This window comes from Dermacentor albipictus, chromosome 5, assembly GCF_038994185.2.
Source record: "Dermacentor albipictus isolate Rhodes 1998 colony chromosome 5, USDA_Dalb.pri_finalv2, whole genome shotgun sequence".
NCBI classification, from domain to species: Eukaryota; Metazoa; Arthropoda; class Arachnida; order Ixodida; family Ixodidae; genus Dermacentor; species Dermacentor albipictus.
In genome coordinates, this window is record NC_091825.1 from 126,307,277 (window position 1) to 126,325,545 (window position 18,269).

The 18,269-nt window shown below is 48.0% G+C and overlaps 2 protein-coding genes across 3 annotated transcripts; both read right to left on the reverse strand.

Annotated features, from left to right (window-relative positions):
* Positions 1 to 945: 945 nt before the first annotated feature.
* Positions 946 to 13,696, reverse strand: LOC135913951 (acetylcholinesterase-1-like). 2 transcript variants are annotated; one of them, XM_065446654.1, is made up of 4 exons: positions 13,588 to 13,696; positions 10,671 to 10,730; positions 6,930 to 8,447; positions 946 to 1,260 (listed from the first exon to the last, which is right to left on the reverse strand). In XM_065446654.1, exons 1-4 carry the CDS (start codon positions 13,593 to 13,595, stop codon positions 1,110 to 1,112), a joined length of 1,737 nt encoding a protein of 578 aa, XP_065302726.1. In that variant the 5' UTR covers positions 13,596 to 13,696; the 3' UTR covers positions 946 to 1,109. The 2 variants fall into 2 exon arrangements, with proteins under 2 accessions (XP_065302726.1, XP_065302725.1); XM_065446653.1 differs by lacking the exon at positions 13,588 to 13,696 and adding an exon at positions 10,954 to 11,067.
* Positions 13,697 to 15,420: 1,724 nt separating this feature from the next.
* Positions 15,421 to 17,688, reverse strand: LOC139060341 (neprilysin-11-like). Its single transcript, XM_070539453.1, has one exon. The coding sequence runs from the start codon at positions 17,686 to 17,688 to the stop codon at positions 15,421 to 15,423; it is 2,268 nt and encodes a 755-aa protein (XP_070395554.1).
* Positions 17,689 to 18,269: the final 581 nt, after the last annotated feature.

An 18,269-nucleotide genomic window follows, 5' to 3' on the forward strand; every position in this document is an offset into this window, starting at 1 on the left:
TAAGAGTCAACATAAATGTTCAGATATAAACACTGTGGGAGTTCATGCGTGAGGCCAGATTGGCCGGAAGATTATGAGCGCGTTCTTCACATATTTCGTTTATGATCGCCACCACTGACCTTCACCCTTGCTTAGGCCACTGCGCCGCCCTTGTCATAAAAGTTCATTCTCTCTCTCTCCCTTTCTTTCTCGTCAGATTCAATGCAAGAGAGAAAGAAAAACTGCCTTTCTGCAACGGTCTTGCCACTGAGGACATGTTCTGTCCATGCACTATACAAACGTGCAGCCTGTTAAAAGCTTTCGTGACGCCTGCCCGTTGCGGAAACTCCAGCAATCACATTTGACTACGGCCATAAGACCAACAAAGGCTTGCTTTTACCTCGCAACTAAATAATAAGGGTGTACGACGCGTGCAGGACTTTCTTTTGTTGTTTGTTTGCCGATGTCGCTAGTGCCGCTTTCTCGCCAGAATATTCCTGCGTACATTGAAATCAAGATCCAAATTTGCAGTGATCTCGAAACTTGTTGCTTTACATCATAAATATGGTCTTGATCGCGTGCACTCCAAAGTTCAAAAGCCACGATCTCGCGGAAAAGCTTAATTCAGAGAAGACACGATAAAAAGTAAGGTGCCCCTTGTTACAAAGGTTAGGTGCCCGATGAGAAACAAAAATCCCGGATTAACGAGGTCCTGCGCCTCTGATGACTCATTGCAATCCCACTGGCCTCGTTACAATGTTTATCGCTTCCGAGTTTACATCTGTACAAATAAAACAGCAACTGCATCGGAGACACTCCGGTTACGCAATCGTAAACACAAGTGCCTTCCATATTTGCTAGAGTTTCGCAATAATTTCCGCGGTAACACTGCCCGCTTGAAACGGCAACGTTCGATATAAGGCGTTAGCGACTTTGCATCATGTCAACGAGCTCTAAAACATCTTCAAGGTTGCCTTTCTTTCTTCGGCATCATTTATTGTTTTCTTTTTCTTTATTTTTTGTATCATTTATGTAGAAAAGTTGTCCGAAGCAATGAAAACTCAGAAGAGTTCGTAACTGGGAAAAATAAATCAGCATGCTAACAAACAGCGATTCCTTAAGTCTTATCCTCAGCCATGGACAATGCGAGAGCGCCACAGGTCGCAAAAGTGTTCGCGGTAGGCGCTCGATATCTCCTCTCTGCCGTGACCGAGAACGACAAACGAGCGCCCGCTGCTGCTGTAAGGTGGCCACGGCTTTTTGTTGAAAAGCCGCAGATTCCTGCGCGAGAGAGAACGACGACGCATCGTCAGAGCCACGCAAGCACTGCTCGCGTACAATGAGTCGATGTTATCCGTCGCATTATGCAGCGCCATGGACTACGAAGAACGTCGCATTGAAGGCATTCAAGGCCCCTTGGACCTCATAATGCGAAGAAAATTATCAGCGCCAACTTCACCAGCAGTCGCTTAAGCACTTTCCTTCGAGCTGGTGATCGCAGTCGACAGTCAACATCGTCAAGGCTCGCTCAACGACAAGTCCTTTAGCCTCGAAGCGGCTATAATGCTGAGCGAAAAAAAAAATCACTATAATCCAAATGTTATAGAATCGCATCCTGCATCTACTCTTGCTACCTAACCCGAAGATTCGAGTGTAACAGAATGTCTTAAACTAAGGAATAATGAATAACGTGCTAGTAACCCAAACTTCAAAAGAAGTGACGCACAGAAGCACTTCTTATACAATTGATTGATTGATTGATTGATTGATTAATTAATTGATTGATCAATTGATTGATTGATTGACTGATTGATTGATTGATTGATTGATTGATTGATTGATTGATTGATTGATTGATTGATTGATTGATTGATTGATTGATTGATTGATTGTAGTGTCGCACAGTAACAGCTCTTATATGAGACGGTAGTGGAGCACTACGAATTAATTTTGCTACTTTCCCTCTCCCATTGATCATATAGACACGCATGCGTTTCAATTTATGTGCACGAGCATGTTTGCGCCCCAAGTTTATTGAAAAGCAGCGCTGGGCTGCAGCCATCGAGCCATAGCGGCAGGCTGATTAAAGAGAAGGTTAGGGCAACTAATGAGCGATGTTAGTTGGCGACGACCATGGTTGAGTTCTTCCGTGCTGTGACGCACTTCCTGAACAGGGATGAATGAAACAAACACGTAGAGAGCTTATAATTCCCTCATCTTCGTTCTGAATGCTGCCGTTGTGAGTTGTTCTAACAGCGCCCCCAAATGTTGAGGAATCAGTTTAAGGCCTCCACAGCCGACGTCACAAAAGAATGCGGTACTAACACGGCGGACGCGATAATTCGACGCTAAAACAATTAGCTAGTTGTAAATTAGATCGCAGGAAGCTTCGGGAAGCGACGGGCACGTTATAGGGTTGCTTGGATTGAAGCTAACTCCGTATATTGTATTGGGTCTGTCGCACGCGCCCCAAACAGCGAGCGCGACAGCTACTGAACGTCAGGCACTGCGCGCCGGTAGCCGCCGTTCACAGCACAAATCCTGGAACGAGCACAGTTCGTCGTTTACAGTATAGTATTGTTGTCCCAGCCGTATTCCGCTCACCGGAATTCGAGGCTTTCGTATAATTTCTCGCACGCTTTGAACGGTACAATGCCACGATTGGCGCGAGGAGAGGAGGAGGAGACAAAGAAGAGGAAAGACAGGGAGGTTAGCCAGTGTGAGTACCGGCTGGCTACCCTGTGCTGGGGAAAGGGGTAAAGGGAATAAAAGGAAAAAGAAGAAAAGGAAAAAAATGGAAACCAGAAAATTGAAACAGTAACGCGAAACTACACGCTACCACATTCAAAGACGGTCGCACAGTTCGCATGTCCTTAAAAACTTAAGCAAAGCCCTTAAGGCCTTGAGTGCCGAAGCCCGTCTGGACCAATGTCCTAGAGCTTTTTCCTCTGTAAAGGGGCGATTGTCCAGTTTTTCGAGAGCGGTCATGAGCACTTTTCTTGGCACTTTGTAACGGGGACAGTCAATAGGAGGTACTCAATCGTCTCCTCGCAGCCTCAGGTGTCACAAGAAGGGCTGTCGGCCATTCCAATGCGGAATGAGTAGGAGTTCGTGAATGCCACGCCGAGCCACAGGCGGCACAAAAGTGTTGCTTCCGCTCGTGGCAAAATGGCTGTAACGGTAGATGGCGCTGATGCACTATGAGCCAGCTCTGTTCAATTATGGGGTTTCGCGTGCCAAAACCACTTTCTGATTATGAGGCACGCCGTAGTGGAGGACTCCGGAAATTTTGACCACCTGGGGTTCTTTAACGTTCGCCTAAATCTAAGTACACGGGTGTTTTGGCATTTCGCCCCCCATCGTAATGCGGCCGCCGTGGCCGGGATTCGGTCCCGCGACCTCGTGCTCAGCAGCCCAACACCATAGCCACTGAGCAACCACGGCGGGTCATGACCCAGCTCTATCTACCCAGCTGTCTGCCTAGGCTCCGCTAGCCTCCTTGAAGCCCTTGTGTTCAGGGATAGCAGGGGGAAAATGAACATGCTCGCAACAGAGATCGGTAAAGGGCGATTGCAGGTTTCGTGGCTGAAATGTATGGAGACCACAAACAACGGAGGCGTACAAAAACAATGTTCTCAATAATGATTCAGAAAGTTTGATGCTGGGAATTTTTCGTCTGATAAAAAAGACAGGTAAGATATTAGGCATAATAAGAAAGAGAGCTTGGGGGAGCAACCCACCGCTCCCTTTCGAAGGGGACACTCATAGCATCCATCCATCCATCCATCGTGCTAGTTCTCACTGAACTTTTAGCGACAAACTTTGAGCTTTCGTGGTTATTCGAACGATTCGTGAATAGTGGAATGCGTACCTGTAGTTCGTGGTGCGCTGAAGATGAACTTATCGCAGTTTTGGCAATGTCTGCTGAAAGGGTACCTGCTCTTGTTGATTCTTGTGCTGGTTGTACTGCGCTTGTCGCTTATTTTATAAGTATACCCCCGCTTATACAGCTCATTTCTCCGACATAACTGTTTATTCGTGAATTGAATCCTTCGTGGATATGTACAGCGTTGAGATCGCTTTGTCTATGGGCTAGATATTTTCGGTTTATATATTGTAAGCTTTGCATGACGAAAAGACAAGGGTCGAGACAAGAAGGCGACACCCACGGGCGCTGACAAATGAACTGCTCGACATGAAGTGTTCATGCTGACACAAACAGTTCGATGTCGACACACAAGGTGCTGGTTGCGCCATAGTGAGAGTATGTACTGGCGATTTGACAAAGTCATGAAGGTATAACTCCGTAGTTCAGCTATATTGAATGGACGTTAAACAAACAAACAAAAAATGCGCAGCGCTGGCTTCTTCTCTTCCGCGCTCCTATTCACTCGCTTTTATAGTTTTTTAATTCTTTTTTTATTCATAGCGACAGATACACCTGCAATTATTTGTACACTAAATGGGACACCTTGACATCTTGATCGGTTACTACAGCTAACTTTAGAAACCAAGTTGTCGGTAACGCTGAAAATCGGCATCGCAGCTTTATAGGAAGCTTTAGCTCGGGCCCAACTCCGACGCGCCATTTTCAAATACGTGTAACACGCAGAAACGCTTTTCTGAGATAACCAATGGACCGATTTGAATGAAATTTGCTGCATTTGAGAGAGAAAGGTAAAAGCTAGTGACTGTTGGGAGCGGAATTTCTATCAACGGCCTACATATTGTTAGAACAGTTTTTACCTAAAGTTCGAAAAATATAGAAGCACGAAGTTTACAATTTAATAGCTCTGCATCAAGAACAGATATCCCGGTTCTGTAAACGGAATCCATTAGATCATTTAAAGCGGACAAATTAAATATGTCAATTTACATCTTACGTGAATTAGTTACGCTGTGTACAAGGGTTCTGCAAAAACTGTATTTCCATATTATTATTATTTTTTTAGATTCATGTGTAACATATCAATTTTGTCCGCTTTAGATGTACTACTAGATAGACTTTACACAATTGTTATATCATTTTTCGTTGCTGAGTTACAGAGTTGTAAACTTATTAGTTTCGTTTTCTGAAAATTTGTGATTTTCGCCAATCTTTAATGAAAAATTGACGCCCGAAATTAAAAATTCGAAAATAACAATCACTATAGATTTCAAGTTTTTCTTTTAAACTCAACAAACCTCGTCAAATTTGGTACAGTGGCTGACGAGAAAAACGAATTCTCCTTTTACATGTATTTAGATGGAAGCACCCGAGCTAAAGTCAACGTTTTTAGAGCTAATATAAAAACGTTGGCTAAAGCTTCCTTTTTAACTGCGAGGGTTGCGAACGCGAAAGCGCCGCATAATGCAATGCGCCAACGACATGAAGAACGGTAAACTCTCTCGCTATCGAAGGAGACCAGAAATACTTCCAGTGATCTCGTTATAATCTCTGTGTGTACCGCATAGAAAGCGCACACTAAAGCTTCTTGTCTTTGTCGCTTTTCGTGCTTTAAAGTTAATGTTTCAGTACTCTTAATTAAAAAAAGGCTAGGCTATCTGCGTTGCAGTACTTTCACAGCCGCTTCGTGTGCCTTGGCGGACACCATTCTCGCGAACAGCTAAAGTCAATAAATATACAATTAACAAAGCTGCTATCTTTTTTTGTAGTATACGTTTATCTTAGAAGCTTGAGGACAATGGTACAAGTTAAGACAATTGTTTGGTCCTTCTAGAGAGCTCTTGTGCTTCAAAATATTCGTTATAAAATTTGACACTGAGTACGCTAATTTCATATCCAGAGGCGGGGGTCTCCACACAAAGAGCCGACTCTCCGTTTATGCGACGCAGCTGACGGTGCATGGCATAAGGGAGGAAGCTACTTTTCTTTTTTTAACCGGTCGAAAGTAAGAGCGCAGCTGTTATCAGCTTCGCCCGGATTCCAAAGTGATGTGCTATATGTAATCACCTACCTTAGATGGAAGAGTCGTATTGTGCTGTGACTCCCGCTTCTGAATGCGATATTAGCGCACTGAACGTCAAATTTTGTGACTATTATCTCGCAACAAAAGCACTCTACGAGAGTCAAGCACGAGGGGAATTGTCTTCGAAAATGATTGTGTTCAAGTTTCTCATATAGGCATATATCATAATCGTGGTCGTCAGGTGTGAATTCGATTAATATACTTGTTTGAGAAAACAGCATCCACCGTTGCCCAATAGCCGCCTCTGTAAGCAGCATTTGCGAAGCTAGTATAGAGTTTTCGTCGAGATTCTTGATTCTTCAACACTGAAGGCACTGTAGAACTGCTTCTACTGTGGCGATATCGTCCCTTTGACGTCAAGTGTGCTTGTTCTCGTTCACTATTCCTAGCTTTATTCCGACTCCCTAAAACTATACCTGCGCCCTCCATGACGCTTCGATGCGTATTTCTAATCGCAAGCTGCGTCTCGATTTCAGAAGGTTGTATTAGATCAGAGCGGCTAACATTGAATGCATTCGCTTCTTTCTGCTGCTCTTGAGCATGTATTGGTGGCACCGTCTGCAAGGGTGCACCACGTAAGACTACCATATATATACCGTATATATACCAGTACGTAAGACAACCATATATATATATAAACCGCAAGTTTTCGCTTTAGAAAAGTAATTTTCTTCATTTCTAACAAATAGTACTACCTCGGTTCAACTTCAGCGGTATTTGTTTGTCATTTAAACTCACAGACATCTCTTTTTAGTAGACGCTGGTTAGCTAAGCCAGCGGGCACAACACCCGTCACTCCATCCAGCCATACCACTGGGCGCCATGTCATGTAAATATCGAACCGTACAGCCGAGAGCGACCGACCGTTAGCACAGACGTGGTGACAACTCCACGTACTCCATAATTATTAGTGCAGAATCACAGCGTCAACCATCGTAAGTGTCGGGCAACAAAAAAGAACGCCCTAAAGTAGCAGCTCACCCTGTTTTCGCGAACGTGGTCCAGCTATAAATGACGTTCTTAGATAGCGCCACGAGGTCAGGAGGCGCCGAGGGTTCCTCAAGAGGCAGACCGAACAGGAGGCTCTGGTCGAACGCCGCGTCCATGAGCTCAACCCAGGCTGGTTTGCTCTTCAGGACATAGTAGAAAACCCTGCGTCCTCGCCTGGCCAGCTCGTCCGCGAGAAACTGCAGCGGGCAACGGACCACGAAGTCGCCGACCATGTCTGCAAAGGCGACTGTCCTGTTCGCCGCGCTGTAGATGTCATACTTCTTCATGGCCTCCGCACCTTCCTCGAAGCCAAACTTCCTGAGGAAGTTGGAGCCGAAGGAGCGAAGGCTCCTGTTGAGGACGCCGCTCAGGGACATGGTGAGAAAAGGTGCGACCAGGGACTCGCCCACAGATACCTCGTTGCCCAGGAGCACGTCTACGCCGGCGTACGGCGCCGACTTGAGACCGGCCGGGATCGGGAAGGGCAGCGCGTCGTCCTGGTCGCTCGGGTACATCGCAAACTGTGACAGGTCCTCCAGGTCGACGTAGTCGTAAAGGTCGATCTTGGCGAGGCACTGAACGGCGTCGAACACGTCGTCGCCCCGGTCGCAGCCGAGGCGGCTCGCGAGCCGCTTGACGTTCTCGACGCTCTTGATGCCTCGATTGTCCGGCAGGTTCCAGAAGGGAGAGCCGCCCAGAAGGATGTACCGCCTCACCAGCCCCTGCGCGAGCGGGGAGACCATGACGTAACCGGCCAGCACGGCGCCGGCATCCCGGCCGGCGAGGATTATGTTGCCCGGATTGCCGCCGAAGTGCACGATGTTCTCGTACACCCAACGCAGCGCTAGGATCACGTCGTGCAGACCCGCGTTACCCGGCGCGTTGGCGACGTGGCCGTTGAGGAAGCCGAAGGCGTTCAGTCGGTAGTTGGGCACGACCACGACAACATCGCCTTCGGCGCTCAGCAGGGTACCGTCGTTGACGGCTTCGTCGTTGCCGCCCCTCTGGAACGCGCCGCCGTGAATGAAGAGTATGACCGCGCGCCCCTGGGAGCTGTCCGCGGGAGCCCAGACGTTCAGGTGCAGACAGTCTTCGCTGATGTTGACGTCCAGGGACTGTGCTCTGGGAGGGTTCCAGGGTTGGTTCTGCGGGCACGGGAACCGCTTCTGACGGGCCATAACCAGGCGCCCCCGGGGGCCGGAGTTTGTGCGCGGCGGTCTCAGCGGAACGGGCTTGCGAAATCGCAGGCTTCCCAGGGGCGGCTCGGCGAACGGGATGCCGAAGAAAGCGTGCAGCTTGCGGTTCCCCACCGTGATGACGCGGCCGCTGTAGATGCGATCGGTCAGGTGGACCTCGACGTGCGGTATCTCCTCGAGCACTGGCTGAATGACAGCGCTGCGGCGAGCGGCGCCGCTGACCGGCGCGCCATCGTGGAAGCCGGCGGCGCGCTTGGTCGCGATGAAAACAAAGAGAAACACTGCAGAAGCCACCATGGGCACGTAGAGCACCCTGCGTTCGAGAAGAGATTTCGCCATACGCGCACAGTCTAGAGTTCGCTGAGTCAGTTACGCTTACAACATGAACCATCCGAAGCGTCCACGAGATCATCACGTTTCTGAGGAATGAAAAGATATCTCAGGGAAAAACTACGCGCGATATTATTTGTGGCTCGTGACTGCTTGTCTCTGCACTTCGTTCAGTTGTGACAGCTGTATTTCTGCACTTCGTTCAACAATGTCTCATTATACGCGTCTACGGAATATATATTAACATTTTTGTTGGAGAAAGTGATAAAACGCCAATACGTTTTCCTTGAAGTTTGAGCAGAAAAAGACATCCGTTCCTCAAAAGAAAACGCGACGGCGCGATAGTTTGTTGAGTTTCGCATATGTAATTTCGTGCTAAAAATTATTTACAGAACAATTCTATCTAATCGACGCAAACGGGAGGGACACATGTACACTAATTTACGTTTTATTGTCGGAGAATTCGAACACGCGGTACTACATACTTGGAGCATTCCCATCGCACCTCCTCAAAATGTCACGCTGTTATGTGTAAGAAAAGCATGTTAAGTAGATGGATAGTCGTTGCACCATATATTCTGAATGCTTACATTTGTTATTTCTTATCCATCAAAAGACAGTTATGCGTTCAAATTCCCCACGATTAAACTGTTCAAAGCTGCACATCGTGGTGTGTACGTATTCCGCTTGTCCGTGTCTTCTGGCCCTTAAGCTATATCATCTATAAAACTCAATTTATTACGTATAGTGAAAGGTTTATACATACGCCAAGTTAAAATTTTCCACAGTTATTGCGTGCGCGCGATTTGCCGCGAGTCGTAACTCCCTGCCGCTGCCTCCTCTGTGCAGGCAATGGGAACTCCGTGAAGTGCGTTTTCACTCTCATTCCGGCCTCCCCAGTCAATACGCCTTGTGTTACGGGAATAAACAATGTCATCATCATTATTAAATGACAGAGACAATCTGTGGTTGGTGCAACTTTCTCAATGGCGCGGATGACCACAGTATTCGCGAATCACGTGCACTTATATCATGACTCACTCGTGCTAATTATGACGACGCGACTAGATGCGCGATATATTTCATATGGTAATACCATAGTAGCTTCGGTAATTTTATATCAATTTTATAGTAAGGATATCTCAGCCACCCATACGAAGGCCTATAGACTAAGAACCTTCTCAGGCCTAGAGTACATTTTTGCGTCACCAATTATTGCGAAAGCTTTAAAATGTGCTGATCTTGTGGCCAAAACATTACTTTTATCACGCTTTCGATACTTGAAAGTATGCGACACAACGACCAATGTATCGTGCGTCAGACGTCTACGAGACTTTCTCACCCTTGAGCAGTGCTCACTAATACGTGTCGCCATGTGTTCTATCCGTCGTTGCAGAATGTTAACTAATTCTTATAGGGGCTTTAACGCAAGTTGCAATATCATATGAACAAATGTGTAAAATACATTTTCTTTCCAACAGTATGGACGCAGAACGCGTTTGCAGCGCGTCCTATCATTTGAGAGCAAAACGAGGCAATAGAAGCCACTAAACTTCGACTATACGCTTTTCAGGTTGAACTCTGTGTCTTGGTCCTTTCCTTCATCTCTCTCTCTCTCTCTCTCTCGCTCACTCGCTCGCTCGCTCTCTCGGTCATAGTCGCTAGACAGCGGCTCAAGAGACGGTGAAATGTTGCACACAAGTCAAGCAAACGGCTGCGCAGCCATTCAGTGCACAAAATGAGGTGCATATTGAAGTGGCCGGGTATGCGGTTTCAACCAGGTTCGTGTAACGTTGATTGCAATAGATAAATAGATAAATAGATAGATATATAGATAAATAGATAAATATAAATAAAGATAGATAGATAGATAGATAGATAGATAGATAGATAGATAGATAGATAGATAGATAGATAGATAGATAGATAGATAGATAGATAGATAGATAGATAGATAGATAGATAGATAGATAGATAGATAGATAGATAGATAGATAGATAGATAGATAGATAGATAGATAGATAGATAGATAGATAGATAGATAGATAGATAGATAGATAGATAGATAGATAGATAGATAGATAGATAGATAGATAGATAGATAGATAGATAGATAGATAGATAGATAGATAGATAGATAGATAGATAGATAGATAGATAGATAGATAGATAGATAAAGCGGTTAAGAGGGAGGGGGGTGCTTACCATTTGGGGATGCTCCTAGGGCTGCCGTCGTCACTCTGCGACACATCCTGCTCAAGGCTCCTGTTTTATAAGAAAAAAAAAGAAAAGAGACCATGCGTTACGCCGCGGTATCTGGCGCGCCAACACTCGACCGATTCGAGGCGCCTTTCTCGGTCATCCCGCACACCTCGAGACGAACAACTAGACGTGCAACTACTAGTACAAAGACCCTCAAACACTATGTTGCTCGAGTAGCTAGTCGGGAGCATCGTACGAACAATTGTCCGCGCTGAACGTCACTTACGCCAAGCTGCTTGACGTTTGAAAACTGTCGATGGCGGCGTCCATGGTCCGACGCGCACGGCAGAACGCACTTCTCCTTCACTTCTCGAGACGACGACGCGTGGACACGTTGGCATATTCTTCTTCGTTTTCTCGCTTCCCCCCAAAAGTTGCACATGCACAAAGAAGGTTATATTATTATTATTATTATTATTATTATTATTATTATTATTATTATTATTATTATTATTATTATTATTATTATTATTATTATTATTATTATTATTATTATTATTGTGTTGTTGTTGTTGTTATCGTCATCGTCGATGTTGTTGTTGCTGTTGTTGCAAAACAGAAAAACCGAGTAGCCGTAGCGCTCTTCACCTCAATCTCTGTCTCCACACCAACTACTGTAAAACAGAACCGAACAGAACCGTAGGTGGCTTACGAAATTAAGCTTCGTTATGTTTTTTTTTTTAGAACAAGAAACAAAAAAAGTTGACTCCGTTTTTGTAAGTGTTGCACGACAGCAGACGACCTCGCAGGCTTAAACGATCAAATTCAACAATCGTACATATTACTGCAATGAAAGAAGCCCCCAACGGTATATTTGGAAAGCGTACAAGAAGTGATGGCCGTTTGTTAAAAGAATGGCAATAAATAACCTCTACCTAGTGACGATTCTCGCGAGAAGCAATGAAGTGAAAAAGATTTCCCTATTCTACAGGCTCTAGCCTGCTTAGGGACTTCGTCGCGAACCACTGACATCGTCCATCGGTACGTTCGTAAACCGATAACAGTTTTTTCGCCGCTCGATTCAAGGCCGATCCCCCACAGTGGGTTGCGCATTTCACTAGGAAACAAGAACTTCATTTCGGTATAAAGACACAAGGCAGAGATGTAGTCTGCCTCGGTTGCTCTTCTCGATCATGGCTCCTTATTGCCGTAAAAACAGTTATGTTTGTGAGGGAACCCAAAGTAGAAAAACTGGGTATTGTGTTACCGAGCTTACGACGGCAGTGGTATCACGTTCAGCTCCTCATGATGGTGCCACGTACGCACTACTGCTACTTACTACTACTACTACTACTACAACTACTACTACTACTACTACTACTACTACTACTACTACTACTACTACTACTACTACTACTACTACTACTACTACTACTACTCCGCCGTCGTGGGCACGAGACAGTACATGTTAGCCGCCGGAAGCCGCACTACGCGTCCCTCATATCTTGTCTGCTCGCTTAGTTACTCCATCTCCGCACCACCACCGCCACCACCACCATTACCACCACCACCAACAACAACAACAAAAACAACGACAACAACAACAATAACTTGATTGAAAATAGCTTCAACGCCCGTCAGGGTCACAACTTCGGAGGAGATGGAAGGACGCGGATAGGAAAGTCTCAACCACAGCTTCTCATGTGAACAACGTTACAACGCGTGACAAGTAGTCGGAATGTACTCGAATTAATGCTTAAAATGGAGATAAGGCATAGCATATCCCACACTACAGATGCATAACCGAGGAACTAGCCCCGAATACGACCTAAATATCCCCCCAAAAAATGCTCTACTGAGCGTTCTTGCAGGATATTGAGCGACGTTGTGGGACCCCTGCTGCAACTAATTGGAGATATGGTTCGCCGGGGAACGCCTACGTTTTAAAGTTCTCTATAGAATCACCTGCGGAAACTCGCCACTCTAACCCTTGAATACGCTTATACTTTCTTTCCTCCTTTTCTTGACTCTTTATATGCCTCGTTTATTCCACTTGTCGAAAGTGAAATTAAACGTTGTGGCTGATGCTCAAAAACAATGGCCCACTCTCACAGAGCGCTGTATTTCCAGAATCATTCCTGAGAGAAAATTCGAGCCAATCGTGTACAGGGCAAGCTATAAGCGAAGGCGTACGGACAGTGGCGAAGAACAGTAACGAACAAGAAGCTTTATGAATTCGACCGCAGAAGGGTGTAGTGGAAAACAAATACCCCAACAAATATGACCGTACTTGTTATAAACCTGAACGTGGTGTAACCAAATGGGGAAAAAAAAGTTTTCGCCTGGTCAGGCATGCGGTGCTACTTGTCGTTCACGACTGCTTACGCTAAGCTCAACCATTAAGTTCAGTTATAGGAATACTCTGCCACGTCTCACCGCTACTACAAGGTTTATACTCTGCGTGTTATTCTACATAGACACTTACTGTTTATTTTCCACAGACAACCCATAGCCTGATAAAGAGACGTAATTCTTCGGCGTCCTTCATCCCCGCATTAACTGGAGCGCTGAAAACCCACACATGCGTTGTAACTAGGGCGGGAAATTAATGAGCGAGTCTTCGACAATGTGATCAATATCCAGCGATGAATACGTGAACCGCCGCCTAGTGGTTACGTAAACTGTAATTGCAAAAACCAGGGAACCCGTGGTTTCTCGTACGCCTGTTCGGACCCTACTTCGTAGAAAAGGCGAACGCGAAGGTATATATAGTCGCACGCAGGCAATAACATCAAATTACCGACAGGCCACGACATATTTGTCGTTGTTCCTGAAAGACTACGAGGTAGCGAGTCACCGTTCTCGTAGAGATAGCTTGGACGAAGCGAAAAAGCGCTGTCGAGATACGGAAATGAATTACCTTTGCATCGCGCACCGGTAAGCTGGCGTTTCATGGACCTGCCACGTGAGCGCAGGTGAAAGCGTTTCATCCTTGACTGAGCGAGCTGGCGAGCGAGCCTTCACGTGTGTCGCATGTGGCGCTGACAAGCGCCTCCGGCGGTCGTAACAACGTGGATCGGGTGCAGGGAACGTGACAGGCTGGTTAACTGGAAACCTACGAGCCGAACGGAACGTACGCATACCTCCACGTTTGTTATCCTCAGCGTGCGACGTGCGAAAGAGATGGTTGTTACGCCAAAGTTTTAGGCGCGGCCACCTCGTCCTGCCATGCTCGCGGAGCGGCGCGTACGAATTGGTTTCCCTGTCACGGGCAGGTGTTATCTCAAACGTTTCAATCGGTAGTGCAACAATAATGTCGGGTCCGGCGCTGGCGCTCTAACGCAATTCGCATAGTCTGACCAGTGTGGCACGCGTGAAACGAAACGTCACAAACGTTCGAAAAAATCGCTGCCTTTTCATTGGCTTTAACATAAGCGATACAGTTACGCGTCGGTTTTGCACAAGCGGTATGCTACGATTAGTTATTCGTTGTAGCTATACTGCGAGAAGAATACCAGCACCTGCGGCTCTTGACGAGCTCGCACAATGCACTTAGCAGTGATTAACTAGCCTCCTGTTGCGAGCCACCATCTATGGGCCTTTGACCACAAATACAGTTGTGACCTCCCATCAGAATGAGAGCGCATGACAATCTAATTATTGGAGAACTATATATGGCTTATCTGAGAAAAAAAAATGGGTTTTCTGAGAAAAAAAATCAAGCCGTTTCATTGTTCTCTTCACAGAAAGCACGCTAGGTGTACTTAGTTTTTCTTCCTTTTTTTACCAGGTCCAAACTTTGGCATCAATGTGGGTTTATACAAATCTGCGTCAATATGAGTTCGAACTTTGCGTTTGGCATTTAGTATTAGTTATGCTCATGAAATTTTACCATTACTTCACGTATAGCAGAATGCCACTGAAAGCCTTCATAAAAAGCGTCATAAAAGGAACTTGCAGTCCCCGCGCTTCCACACATCAACGAAAGATACCTTAAGATGGAATCACTATAGACGCTGAACTAGTATTAGGCAACTGACCACCTTCCCAAGGCTGTGTACCTTTTTTATCGCGTACCATGCAGCGAGAGTTGATATTGTAGGGAAGTGTTGCTGTGTAAGCGAACACCTTTGTACAGTTGCAATATACGTCACGAGTAGGGAAAGATGGATCCGCGTGACATACACAGACAATTGCACAGACAAGTATAGACATCGCAACAGTATTCTGGTGTTGAAAACCACTTATTTGAATTCAACATCCTCCATCACCGATTCTCACCATGCCGTTCTGATTTCACAGGAAACGGCAACAGTTACCACATCGTTAGATCTTAAATACAAACAGCACTTGGTCAAATGCCCATTTATTTTTGTCTTCCACATTTCGAACTTTTATCAATACCGGTTGTTGGAATGGGCAGCATTGCAACACCCGTTTCCATGGCGACGATGTTATTTCACCAACGTCACAGACTCAGACGGTCGGCCTGCAACCAGGGTCATCCACTTTTTACGCTCGGCTAACAGCGCGTGCGATTGGAGAGTGTATTTGGGCCACACGTGTGGGTGGGCGCAGCTCGGCTCGTATCTGGCTGGCACCGAAGACACCCGCGGCTTGCTTAGTCGCCTCGAACAGCAGAGGCTAGCTTCTGCTGGGACACCTCGCTCCTGGGGCGGCTCGTACGTGGCTTCCGAAAAAGGGGCTTCGCCACGATTAGTCGTCCCTCCATCGTATGTCACGAAGTAAGCCGTCACGACTTCCATAGGTTGCACTTTGCCTCGGGATTCATTATCGTGCGGTTGTTGCATCCCCAGAGGTTGCCGAATACCCGCGTGTTAGCGAAGGCCTCGTTGATAGCATGCATTTCTTCGTTCCCGCTGCGCAGCGCTAGTTGAGCCGACGGCGCCTCTGGGACCGCGTTGTGACATTTGCCCATCGCGGCGAAAATGAAGAAGCTTCTTTCCGTGCTGTGGTTCCCGGGAAACGCGTATCCCTCCCACCTAGTCCCGGAGAAGTGACGGAAAGAAAGCTCCCAGGCTGTGGCATCCAGCACAAGTTCTTCGACTGAACGGACGCTATCCGGTTGCGAGAGTCCGAAACGATCGCAGTTGTGCGGCGTACCGGGCGTCTGGGCGACGGAGGTGAAGACGTGCCGCAGCAGTTGCTCCAGGAGCGACCTGTAGACGTCGTGCGCCAGGTAAGGGTACCTGACCAGCAAGTCGAGGTCTGCGTCGTGGAACAAGTCGAAGAACGGGACTACGGGCAAGTACAAAGTCTGCGTCTTCGTGTCGAACGCGGGCGCAGAGGCGAACAGGGAGAAAACGGATTTCCAGCCGTCTTGCGGTTGAGCCAGCGAAGTCTCCACCCTGCGCCGTTTTAAGGCGACGTACTCCTCGAGAAAGAACCCGGTCGTCATGTTGCCGGCGGCGGCAGGCGTCGTTCGCGTGACGTTCAAGTCGACGAGTTTGACGGACGTGCCGTCGATGAAGCTGAGGCAACTTTTCGCGCGTTCACCCGCGCACCATTCCAGACCCTGCGCTCGCGTGCGAAACACCCGACGAAGCCTCTCAGTCACGGAGCTCACGTTGACCAAGTGCATGTGAGTCTTGGCGTACTTTCCGAAGACGCCCAAAAGGATAGTAGGGTCCATGTCATCGATGAACCAAAGACAGCGCTGCCAGAGTGCCCACGACGACTGCCAACGTTGAGACATCCAAGCCATCTGAGCGTGGGACATGGTTTCGAACTCGTTGGAAAGAAGCGGAGACACGTGGACAAGCACGCAAAAGCCAAGGTAATTGTAGACGCTCGAGCTCTTCGTCCGGCTTATGAGTGACTTGAGGGCCTTGAAGAAAGCCTGGTTGTAAAGCTGCAACGGGGTGTCCGATTTAACGGCCGCTACGCCTTCCAGCGTGTACTTGACGAGAGCCGCGTAGAACGGCTCTGAGCTCAGAGTAGTCGAGCGGGGTCTTTTCCTGAATTTAGCGCGAAGTTGTGCCAACGTCCCGACAAACTGGAGCACTCTTTGAGAGACGTCCTCGTAAAAGTCAGAGTCAAACATACTCGTCGCTCGATACAATGAAGGAAGGTACCAGGTAGGCAATCGGACGTCGTCCTCCGTCTTAGCATAGAGGGGTGGAATGTCCAGGCTTACCACGGACTTAGAGACATTTTTCGGATCCGGAACATGCGAGACGGTGACCAGAGGTGAAATGCCGAGCGCCCTGAATATGCGAGCGTGAATGTTCCACATTTCGTTCTTGCTCATCACGTTGTCCTTGTAAGGCCACTTGCTGAGCCCCACCCTCTGAAGCAGGGAACTGACAAACAACTTTGAGTCCGCGTAAGACGTGCGCTCAAGACAGGTGTCATACAGAGAGACCACTGCATCGCCCTTCGGCGACGCTGCTCTTCGCTCCTCGAGCAGAGTTTGAAGGAGCACTTCCGTCTCTTTGTGCTGGTCTGTCCCGAACGAAGATGTGTCGTTCTGTCTGCCCTGCGACCAGTTGCCGCAGACGAACGAGTAAAAGTCATCGCACGGGTGCGCAGCCGAGCTTAGTGTCCACCTGGACGTCTGGTACGCGCACAGAATGCGTTTGCATGGAGGCACAGTCTTCACGGTGGGACGCGCACTGGTGGTCGTCGCGGCAACGCTCGAGCTGTCCGTGACGTGAGAAAGCACGTCTACCTTCACCCTAACGTCGACGCTTCTAGTGGCGACAGTCGAGAGCGCCTTTGTGTTGTTTGCGCCGATTCTCAAGAACCTCATCGCCTTGGTCACCATCACTTGGCCCTCTTTGCTCTGAGAAAACAAGTAAAGACCTATCACGAGCGCTGCGACTATAGCCAGTGAGCAGCACGTGAACAGGGCACAGGCCGCCGACACCGGGTATTCTTGACTTCCCTGGCGGATCGCGCTCACCGGTTTCGCTAACATTTGGCGCCGGGACACAGTCGTGCTGGGCGCGCCCACGGAGTAATGGTGATTCGACGCTTCCACTGCGAAAGGCCCACCCATGTTTTGAATAGCGGCGATAGGCACCTTCGGTGCCGGTCTGTACGCTACCTCCAGCGCGGACGATTGTGCCGTCACGACTGCAGGCTTGGAGGGAGGCGAAGAAGGCTTCTGCGAAGTTCCATTTGGGGTATTCACTGCCCTGGAATTCCCGACGCCTGACGCGGGAGAGGAGGCGGCGCGTCGCTTTGACGTTAGGGCCCTGGAAACTTTTCCACGTTGCGCTGCAGTAGCCGTTCGGCGGGCAGAAGACTGTGGTGATCTCGACGGTGTCGGACTGCGAGAACGGCGTGACAGTGGCGCTGTGCTGAAGGCGGTGCCAGGGGGGAACGCCGATATCGAAGTGAACTCGAAGCGACCGGTTCGAGGGTTGAGAACAACAGTGGCGACGGGACGGGCCCCGGGCCTTACGCTGCTCGTATGGCCACGCGTCGGCAGGTACACGGGTATAGGTCGCGGGCTTCGCCTCATAATGCTGTGCTAAAAGCACGCACCATTGAGTATTGTGTTCAACTTCGTCTTCGTTTCGTTATTGCGAAGGCCTGCTCCATGTGTTTGCTCACTGACATCAACCGCGATTTCGC

What these genes read in the sequence shown, in the direction of transcription:
- LOC135913951 (XM_065446653.1), bottom strand. Translation starts at nt 10,997, where the DNA reads ATGGACGCCGCCATCGACAGTTTTCAAACGTCAAGCAGCTTGGC. An exon ending in CAAACGTCAAGCAGCTTGGC is followed by an intron (nt 10,731 to 10,953) that starts GTAAGTGACGTT and finishes CTTATAAAACAG; the next exon opens with GAGCCTTGAGCAGGATGTGT. An exon ending in ACCACGTTCGCGAAAACAGG is followed by an intron (nt 1,261 to 6,929) that starts GTGAGCTGCTAC and finishes TCTCTCGCGCAG; the next exon opens with GAATCTGCGGCTTTTCAACA.
- LOC139060341 (XM_070539453.1), bottom strand. Translation starts at nt 17,688, where the DNA reads ATGGGTGGGCCTTTCGCAGTGGAAGCGTCGAATCACCATTACTCCGTG.